The sequence below is a fragment of the Fukomys damarensis genome, unplaced genomic scaffold, assembly GCF_012274545.1.
Source record: "Fukomys damarensis isolate Sample0158 unplaced genomic scaffold, DMR_v1.0_HiC HiC_scaffold_19, whole genome shotgun sequence".
Lineage (NCBI taxonomy): Eukaryota > Metazoa > Chordata > Mammalia > Rodentia > Bathyergidae > Fukomys > Fukomys damarensis.
In genome coordinates, this window is record NW_022900931.1 from 25,572,070 (window position 1) to 25,582,613 (window position 10,544).

General features: G+C 44.7%; 1 protein-coding gene across 5 annotated transcripts in view; it reads right to left on the reverse strand.

The window, feature by feature from the left end:
• Pex5 (peroxisomal biogenesis factor 5) overlaps nt 1-10,538 on the reverse strand; it is an 18,866-nt gene extending 8,328 nt beyond the window's left edge. For 2 of the 5 annotated variants that reach the window (XM_010611703.2, XM_010611706.3), the window contains exons 1-9: nt 10,373-10,538; nt 10,064-10,099; nt 9,544-9,676; nt 9,202-9,333; nt 2,913-3,018; nt 2,381-2,471; nt 1,895-2,005; nt 1,550-1,642; nt 1,080-1,199 (exon numbers count right to left, since the gene is read on the reverse strand). In XM_010611703.2, the coding sequence (XP_010610005.1) occupies nt 1,080-1,199; nt 1,550-1,642; nt 1,895-2,005; nt 2,381-2,471; nt 2,913-3,018; nt 9,202-9,333; nt 9,544-9,676; nt 10,064-10,099; nt 10,373-10,519 (969 nt within the window). In that variant the 5' untranslated portion in view covers nt 10,520-10,538. The remainder of the gene's footprint in view (nt 1-1,079; nt 1,200-1,549; nt 1,643-1,894; nt 2,006-2,380; nt 2,472-2,912; nt 3,019-9,201; nt 9,334-9,543; nt 9,677-10,063; nt 10,100-10,372) is intronic. The other 3 variants (XM_010611704.2, XM_033766310.1, XM_010611705.2) reach the window with 3 other exon arrangements.
• Between the last annotated feature and the right edge of the window lie 6 nt (nt 10,539-10,544).

Here is a 10,544-nt window from a genome sequence, read left to right on the forward strand (position 1 = left end):
ATGTAAGCGAGCTAGTGAATTACAAACACCTTCCAAAATATCCTTCTTTCCAGGGTGAGGCACTTGTTACAGTGAATAACAGAATCTTGTTTTTGTTTTTTTTTTTTTTTTTTTTTTTTTTTGAGACAAAGTCTTGCTAAATCACTAAGCTGCCCAGCGTGGGCTCAAACTTGTGATCCTCCTGCCTCAGCCTCTCAGAGTGTTGGATTACAGGCATGTGCCACCACACCCTGCCACTCTAATCTTTTTGAAGCAATCCTGTGCAGAATTCTGCGCAGGCTTTGCACAGCTCTCTCCCCATACCAAGATCCCTTCCTATACCCTGCTGTACATCTTCGGCTCTGGTTCTAGCCTCAGAATCCTTCCCCAACCACATCAGAGCTAAGAAAAGGAATCACTCAGGTCCTGTTTCACCTTTTTTAAAACCAAGCAATTCCTTCCCTTTCTCCTCACGCTTCAGTTTAGGAGCTCATTAGCCACATCCTCACTTCCCTACAACCCTCAAGTAAGACCCTGATGTAACTTACACCTTCAAGTCCATAGCAAATGCCACATGCAAAACTCAATCATCTTTTACCACTAACTACTGTGAACTTTCTTTAATACTTAAATTATTTAATAATTCTTTAAAACCCTAAATTGGGACAAGTGGCTGGTACCAACAAAAAGAGATCAGAATGCATATTGAACTTGTGAGCTAAAAAATATAGTAGCTAGGAAGTAAGGTGTGGAGGCAGAGGGATAGCATGTCAACTACCGGTCCCTACCAAGGAGTCAGGACTCTCATCAGCATCCCTCCATCAGACCACCAAAGCACAGCCACCTCATCTGTGCTCTCACTGCAACACTGCACCCCTGGGCCACCATACTTAACAAGAGTATCTTACTGGCCTGTGTATCTCAAGAACAAAGCATACATTCAATTACTGAAGGACAACACAAGCAAAAGTATGATTCAGACTTCTTTTGATGGAAAACAGCTTAAGAAAATAATGAAAAGACCTTTGTGTGAACACTCTTCAAAATCAGAATTATAGCAAAGTCACTAAAGAAGAAAATTCTAGAACCTGGGTTCCTACCTTATCATAGGAAGCAGATGCAAGGTCATCGTAGTCAGAGAGCCAGGGGTGAGCCTCAGCGTCCCGCTTTGCCATCTCCTCCAACTCTGCCTGCAACTTGTCCCAGAAATCGACATCAGACTGTAAGGAAGGGAAGGCACATAGAGAGAGGAGCACATAGAGAGAGGAGCGCCGTCAGGACCACCCAGTGCTGCCCTCCAGCCTCAGGGATGCATGCCCTGGGCACTAGCTCTTCAATTTCAGGGTGTTCAGAAACCCAGTGAAGAACTTTTTCAAATGCAGATTCCTAGATCCTACCCTTGATTCTCAAGCAGTAGTCGGGAGTGATGCCTGGAGACTGCATTTTGCAAGCACCGCAGGACCCCTCATAATTCTGACACAGAGGCTCAAGGCCATGAAGAAAGTGTTCACCACCTCCCACGTTAATGCACCACTCTCCCCAAGGGAGTGCTGGCTCACTCTGCTCTCACCTCTATCGCGGATTTGGCTCGCTCAAACTCCATGTCAAGGGCAGATTTGTTTACTGGCCTTGTGAACTGGTCGACCCAGGCGTCTGAAGTACCCTGTGACACAGACAGAAGGTCAGTTCCACCTCCACCAAGCTTCTTCCACTAGCACAGACTAAAGACCCACTGAACACCACCAGCCTGAACCCTGAGAGTATTCTCAGATTCTCTCTCCCACCCACTCAGGACCTGGATGCTACCAAGATGAGCTGATGATAAATCCCTTTCCCGTCTGGAACCACAGAACACTGAGGCCCAGGTCCAGGGCACCAGCTGGCTAAAACAGGCTGGGAAGCGGCAATGTCCTACCTGCTGCTGTATAAACTCTGCTGCCCACTGTTCTGCCTGAGCTCGGCCCGACCCTGCAACGGACTCCAGGGACACCTGGCCCTCGCCAATCTGCCGCACGAATTTCAGGAACTGGGGCACAGAGACACACATAGGCACCTTGGGAGGACTTCCAGGTGTGCACTCAACCACACCCAAGAGGACCCTGCACTCGCCTCTCCCTGGCCACCTCTACCTGAAAATAAGATGTGCTAAAGGCCCTGAAAAAAATCAGACAGCAACAAGACAAGGGTTTCTGCCTCTAGAGATTTCAGAGGCAGCAGAGAGAAAGGGTTAGTTGGCAAGGAATAAGGGAAAGAATATTGGAAGAACCAGAACTCTAAATCTCTCTCTCTAGAAAGAAAGAACAGCCCTACGATCCCGTCTCCTTTTTAAAGTCAGGTAAGAGGAGCAAACTCTCACCTAAGAGCAGCTCTGCTGAGCACAGAAAGAGTGGGCGCCGCTCACCTCAGAGTTAGCCAGTTTAGGGTCATCAACCTTGGCCACAAAGTCGCTGGCCGTGTGCTGCAGATCCTCCTCAGGGTGATATTCATCATACCTGGACAGGTAAGGAAACCTAATCGCACAACTCAGTCCGCCCACACCTACCCCAAGCTATTTCCCGCAACCTGGCAAGAGTAACAGAAATCTCTCTTACTGAGGACCCACGAACTCCAATTTACATTCCAGAAGGACATTTTGGCAGGAGTGGGAAAGCACTGTACTAGCAACACTTTTTTTTTTTAACCTGTCACTTTCCCAGACACAGCTATGTGGAGAGGAGGACTAGACAGCAGTGAGCTAAAAACTAAAAGGGGACTGGGAACATAAAGCTAAGAAGTTCTGGTGTAGTAATTGGGACTCTTACCTGTAACTGAAATATAAATTCATAGGAGTAACAATGCAAGTGGAAATGTTAATAATTAAGTGAAAAAGAAGGGACACGAGTTGGAGGAGGCCGGGAATGCTGTGATACCCCACCCCTTGCACAGTGACCCACCAGCGATCGGCAGTGGCTGCTCCCTCAGGCTCTCCCAGCCACAGCTTCTCCTCAGACTGCTCCAGATACTCCTCAGCCCAGCGGGCCGGCGACACAGACAAGGGGTCTGCAAGGCATGCAGGTGGGAAGTCAGGAACAGGGAAGGTAATATCCATTCTCAACAGACCCTCTTAATCAAGCCGAAGCCCACCACACTGTTACTCCCACAGAGACCCCTGGTCAAAAGAAAATTCTACTAAATCTTCAGTGTCCTCTCCAATGGCCAACTCACTCCCAGGAGGCTTGGCATGGGGATTATGTAACAGGAGATCCAATTTGGTGGCTCTGGAAAGATTAAGAACCAAACTCTCCAAATACACAAACCTCAGAGAGAAACCAGACACCGGGGTTCCCAGCTTCATCAGTACCCATAGCCTACTCTCTGCTCACAGCTGCACCACCCGTACTGAGCCTCCATCCGTCAGAATATGCCCACCGCTCCCCCGAGACATGGGCTCCCCCGAGACACGGATTGCTAGGCTAGAATGGCAGACACACAGGTCTGCTCTTCCCACTGGGTTCTTTTCATATTTTAATCAAGACAAAGCATACAAACATGAAGGTACAGAACATGTGCCAAACCAGCACAGAGCTCAACTGACTCCTGGTTGACTGCACCAGCACTCTTGACACCAACACCCAGACTGGGTACCAGATTTGGACTCACTTTAGGAGGCCATGTTTTTAGTTCTACCTGCCAAAACTATGCTAGAAGGTGTAGTGGCAAAGTGCAGTGCTGTAACATCAGAATAAATATTATCAAGGCACATAGTAACTGAGTGTGCTGAACTCTTTTTCAACCTCCAGGACTTTGTCCTACTGTCCAGAGGCAGAAGAAAACAAACAAAAAACAAACAAACAAAAAAGAAGCAGGCTGGGGATTTAGCTCAGTGGTTCTGCTGCCTGCCTCACAAGCACAAGGACCCGGGTTCGATCCCCAGTACCAAAAAAAAAAAAGCAGGGTTCCTACAGAGTGAAAGAACAACCACAGCCTTACAAGTCAGACACTGATAGCCATCAGGCTCTGTTCCCAACCTGAAGATGTGTCACTGAGTTTAACTCTTGAGAAGGCAGACTTATTACCTCAGTATCAATGTACAATAAAACTTTCCCTTCCACTTTAACTGAAAATTTGGCTGAATATCAGCAAAGACCTCAAAACCCAAGAAAGCAATGTCAAAATCTGAAAAACAAAGGGTCGAGGGTCTCAGGATACATAAGTAAATAACATGCATCCTATAATTAAAAATACAATTTACAGTTTATCTTTGGTCATGGATCCCATTTCCTAATTCCAAGGACCCCGACTCTGCTCATTTCTTACTATAGACAACATTTCTCTTTCTTTTGCTCCAACTAGACTGCTGGCTCAAGCATGGAGACTGGAAGGGAGATACTAACCCCTACACACACCTCCCAGGTCCCCAGTCCCACTCTGGGGAAAAGCAATCCTTGCTCCTTACCCCCTCCATTCCCTCCCTTCTCTCCAGTGTTTCACAAAAGCATGTTCTGGCCACACAGACTCCTCAGATCAGAACAGACACTCCCCAAATTCCCAGGAATATTTCTGTCAAACGCTCCTCACAATGACAGGAAGCAACAGAAAAACTAGAAAGCACCTAGACTTTACAACAGACACAAGGCACGTGGGGAAAAAAATCCCACAAAGGAGAAATGTCATCCTCAAATTACTGTAACTTGGCATTTGGCCGTATTTATTACCCAAAACACACACAATTTTCTGGCACGAGGAATCTGCTCTGCAACCAAAGAGTCAAATGGAAACACCTGGCCTTCCAAGTATCTCTGAGCAATCCTCACAGAAAATCAGATCCATTTGCACACGTCTGAAATTTGGAAACTAAGGCCAAGGAAGAGAAGGACCTGTCCTGCAACACAAAGGTTAGTAAGACTTAGAACCAATGACCTAGATCCAACTTGTAATGTTTACCTCACACAGTCTCTCATCACAGATTTACTCCACCTAGGTCAAGCTCAAAATCAGAAATGCAGAGCTTCCTACTCTTATCAGTGAAAGTTTGTGTTTGCTTAATAGCACTTAGGGTTTTCTGGAGTCACCTACCCCACATTCAAATCCCAACTAGACCATTTACTGGGTATCCACAGAAAAGTCAACACTCTACACTTCTATTCCTCATCTACAAAATACAGGTAATAATAGATATCTCATAGAGGTTTCTATGAAAACCAAAACACATGGTAACAAATGTTAGCAACTATCATTCCTACCTACTAGTGACAAAACTGATTGATAGAGAGCACTTTAACAGCAAAAACCCTACAAAACGTCACAAAGTAAGATAACTTCTGCCCTGTGCTCTATTGAGTTCACTGGAGGCATCTAGTCTACCTCAAACGTTTTGTAAATGAAAAGAACCATTGTTAGCTTTGAGAGCCAGACACACCTCCTTCCCCTGGGCTTGAATAAATAACTAAAAGAATTTTAAAAGTAACCTGCCCTACCAAAGAAGTGCTCCAATGGGGTTGAAATTCAACTGCCTCCGGCCACCATGTTTTGAATATCAGCAATGTGAACTACGAGAATGAAATGTAACCACCTGAAGGAGATCAAGGCTATAAAACCCTATAAAAGGGGGAGTTACAGCCCAGTACTGGATCCATCAGGGCAATGCCATTACATGTGATCGATCCCCATCGATGGAGAAAACTTGTTATTTTACTTCCATTCTGCGGCCTCTCTGTCACTTGCCAATTCCTTCCATGACAAACCCACACAAAAAAAAGAAAACATCACAATGAGATTATTATTCCTTTTATTCCATAGCCTCTTCCACCATCCAGGAGAGGTCTGTTCTGCTACTGCAGTCCAGTGCATTTCCTCTGCAAGAGCAGGCTTACATCTCACAATTATCCTAAGAGCCTCAAGAACCAAGCCACCTGAGGCTGTCCAAAGTCAAGAACACTAAAAGATGTGTCTTACCTTCCGATCTGAGCAAACAATAAGACACAGAATTATCTGGCCAGAAGATCTGGGATAGGTCAGATTCTATCGGGAAATATGGTAGACTAAAAACTGTGCTTATGGTGATGGAAGAATTCTGTATCTTGGTTTTAATGGTGCTTAGGCAAATCTAAAATATGATACATAAAACTATTATACCCATGCGCACAAACACACACACAGAGACATATAAAAACAGTGAGATCTAATAAGCTCTGTGGGCTGCAAGAAGTTACTGATTTTTATATTTAACATAACCAAGACTTATCCAAAATGTCCCCATCAGTGAAAAGTGGTAACGCGTACACAGAACTTTCCTATATACTATTTTTGTTTTGTTTGCACTGTCCTGTGAAACTATAGTTATTCCCATATAAAAAGCTAAAATAGCCGGGCGTGGTGGTGCCTGCCTGTAATCCCAGCACTCAGGAGGCTGAGGCAGGAAGATTGCTGAGTTCGAGACCAGCCTGGGCTACATAGTGAGTTCCAGGTCAGTCTCAACTACATAGTGAGACCCTGTCTCAAAAAACCAAAAAAAAAGCTAAAATAAAGAACACTGAGCTTTCAGGTTCCTCTTAAACTTGAGTCTAGAATCTCAGTCGTAGGATTTTCTCATAATAAGAATTAAGCTTGGTATGGTGGTGCACATCTGTAATGCCAGCATTCAGTAGGCTGAAGCAGGGAGACTGTGAACTAAGAGTTCAGCCCATACTACACTGCAAGTTCAAGGCCAGCCTGGACTGCATAGTGAGACACTGTCTCAAATAAAATAAAATAATAAGATTTTTTTAAAGTGTAACATCTTTTCTCAAAATCTACTTATCCATAGGTTCAACAGTTAACGATATCATTGACACATCGACCACAAGTGCTATGAGAAAGATTTTTTAAAAACGAAATGAATTACAAGAAAATCAATTTCCTATCACTTTTTCTCTCAGATTTCCATTCATTCATTCATTTCTAAAGTCCTACTATGTGCAAAGCAATATACTGCTGCAACAGGACACACAGGAGGGCAGCTTTCACACAGCTCAACTTGCCCTCCCTGTGCCCACATCCCTGCCTCTGGAGCAGACACAGTTCCTGAAGAATGTACAGATGGAAGAAGAGCTCTACAAGGAAAAGTCAACAGGTAAGACGGGTCCAGCATGTTTTCGAAAGTTGTTTACAAGTTAAGGAAGATTTCACGGGTCATAAGCCATTCAGAAAATTCTAACAAAAATCTCATCCATCTTCAAGGCTCATAGTAGCACCAACTTGTTATTTTCTGAGTTACTAAAAATGACTTGTGACCACACCTTACAACAAAACTTTACACTGAATAGCACTTACTGAAATTTTGTCTGGCAGCACATCTTTGCTACAGCTCAGATTTTAACCTGAAGCAATTCAACAGGGAAGATTCTCGAGTTTGCTGTGATGGTTATCTAAAGTGTGGACCACAGAACCAAAAAAGCATGCATTTTAATATCATCTGTTATTGAATACTTTGGGAAAATCTTTCCAAATCTCAGTTTCTTTATCCACAAGATGTTAGCATTTTCTATTATAGGGACTGGGCATGATGTGGCTTGGTGGAGGAACACGTAGTAAGCCATTCCCTGGATTAAACAACAGTAATAATACATCCACCTGCTACGTGTCGGGTGATGATCAAATGAGTTTAAGAATCTGCAGTATTTAGCACTATCAATGAACACAAGAGCACCTGTTATTCTACCTTAACTCCAGCTATGGTTGGGAAAATGTCTCGATTTTAAAAAGACCAACAGATTTTAATTAAAGGCAAGTTTACCACTTAGATTTTATGGGTATTTTTTTCTCTTGTTGAGGAAGGCCAACCTTTAGGAGAATTAAAGGAAGGATGATGATATGGCTTCCTTCAGAGTCTAGAACAATGGTGGTGAACCCATGGCACGTGTGTTACTTGTTTTTAAGACAAAAGATGTTAATGTATGAATTGCTTTTTCTAACTAAAACCTCAGTATTCAGGTTTAATGGCAGTGCTGGCATTGTGTGATAAATAAGTGGATTTGGGGTTACAGTATGGACACTCTGGTCTCTAAAAGTTTCACCATCGCTGGTACACTCTGTAACTTTCTCCTGCACCTTATTACTATATTCATGATTTCTCAGTGGGCAATGCTTCTTTTTGTCAGCAATCAGAAAGACAAAAGCTGAAGATAAGAGCTTCCCCACCATCTTGCTCCTTATCAGACAGGCTTCATAGAAAAAGAGTCAATCCCAAGGAGTGCAGTGAGCAATGAACATTCTCAGAGAGAGAAAATCAGGGTGAGGCCCTGCAGTCTGTACTAAGAAAGAAGAGCACAAGCAGGCCTAGCAGAACAGCCTAACAGTTGAATCTACAAGGTCTAAAACCATTCGAACACAGAATCAAATTCCAATCACCACTTACAAACCTGAGTCACCTCGAGCTAAATTGTTTTGCCTCTAAAACTCAGCATACTCATCTATAAACTAAGAGGAAAAAACAGTAAATATCTCTAGGGCTGTCACAGGGATTAAATAGACAATGCATTTCAAAGCACTAAGCACAAAGACTAGAAGACAGTGTGGTGTGCAAACATTGCCTATTAGCCATTCTTGTCATCATAATACGGCTCTTGCCCTCCTGCAAAACCACAGTAAACCCTTGGTATCCCTGAGGGAGTGGTCCCACAACCCCTCACCCCAGACACCAAAATCTACAGATCCTCAAGTCTCACAGAAGAGTTATCTGCATGTAGCCACATATCCTCGTTAATACTTTAAATCATCTCTAGACCACTTACAACATCTAATACAATGTAAATACTACATAAACAGCTATCACACTGCTCAGGGAAGAAGAAAAAAGGTCTATACACGTTTAGCACAGACTCAAATTTTTCCCAAATATTTTCAGTCCACAGTTGGTTGAGTCCACAGATGAGGAACACACAGACACAGGTGCAGAGTGCCTTTGGGCTCCACAATCACCTGCCAAGGCCCCAGTTCTGCTGAGGATGACCTACTACCAGAATCCCAGGTGCTGTAGCGAACAGTTCTCTTCCTGGGTAGCTCTGCCACTCATTCAATCTCTGGCTCCTGTCTACTAAACCATAGTAATGAAGTTCCTGACCATAAAGAGATAGACCTAGCTCCTCGTTCTCTATCCAAAATCTGTTACCAGTTGAAAGCCAGTCCTCTGTTTAATGTACGTTTCTATTCAATTCCCTATTATCAAAGTCAAGTCCAATGCCCTACAAAAATGCCAAGGCTCACCTGTAACTTCAGCGATGAATTCCTGGGACCAGTCAGTCTCGTTATAATCCTGAGTCACATCCACAGCATCTCCAGCTGCAAGAAACTCCTGGGCCCAGTTCTCAGACAAGGCCAAGTCTGCCACACCAGGGGCTTAAAAGAGACAGAGAAGGCTAAGAAAAAACAAAATACATACACAGCAATCCATCGTGCCTAGGAACTCTAAGGGCACATGAAAACACTGTCCCTTCTGTCTCCTCCAATCTCAGTTCCCAGATCCTGGCAGACACCAAATATGGAACCCTGTGGGCCCTGCTTGCTCAGAAAACAGTGACCTCGCTTCTCCACAGACTCTGGACCCACCTCTCTGGGGAGCCTGGCGGAGGCTGGACTGTTCAATCTCCTGCATCTCCGCCAGGAGATCATCCATCTTAAAGGTCTGAGGGGCACGGGACACGAGTGGTACATTCTGATCCTGCAGGAATTCAGCCACCAACTGTCAAAAGAGATGGTGGGGCTGGAGACGTAGCTCAGTGGCACTGAGCCTGCCTCGCAGTGCAAAATCCTGAGTTCAATCTCCGGTAACAAAAGAGAGAGAGAAAGAAACCCTCAAGGTCAGGAGCCCCCCAAAAGAAACAGGGTCGGGAATATGGCTGTCAGATACAAGGAAAGGGAAATAAAAACTGGAGAAACAAGGAAATACAGATTTTTCTTTCCACAGATTTATAAACACTGAGAATTTTTTTTTAATACCAGCAAGCAAAGCTCATTTGGTCGGAAGAACCCAAAAACTGAAATACTAGTAAACTAAGTTTAATGGTTAAAAAAAAAAATCACAATGAGCAAGAGAAAAATGGGACAGAACAGAGAGTGTGATATGTACCTCATTTTCCGAAGCTACTCCCAAAGGCTTGGAGACCTTAAAAAAAAAAAAAAAATACGGAGTGATGAGACCACAGGCACACAAGTCACACATGGGCCAGCTGTACCATCTGCCTGACCTTAGGCAAGTCACCAACCTTCCTTCCCTGAGCCTCAATTTCTTCCTCTATAAAATAAGGCCTTTCTTCGATGTAAAGATGCGCCGTGCTCAGCAGTGTTATCAGGAGGCAACCACTACGGCCCACAACACCATAGAGCGGTCACCGCAAATGCGCACCTGGGCCCCGTCCCGGCCACCTCGGGCACTCACGGTCTCAGAGGCAGGGGCTCCCGGGGGCCAGGGCCCAGTCCGCAGTCCCTCCTGCCGAAGGGCCTTGTCCTGGGTGAAGTGACCGGCCAGCTTCATCAGGGGGTTGGCCCCTCCGCATTCGCCCTCCACCAGCTCCCGCATCGCCATGGCGACCACCGGCTCTCTGACGGGC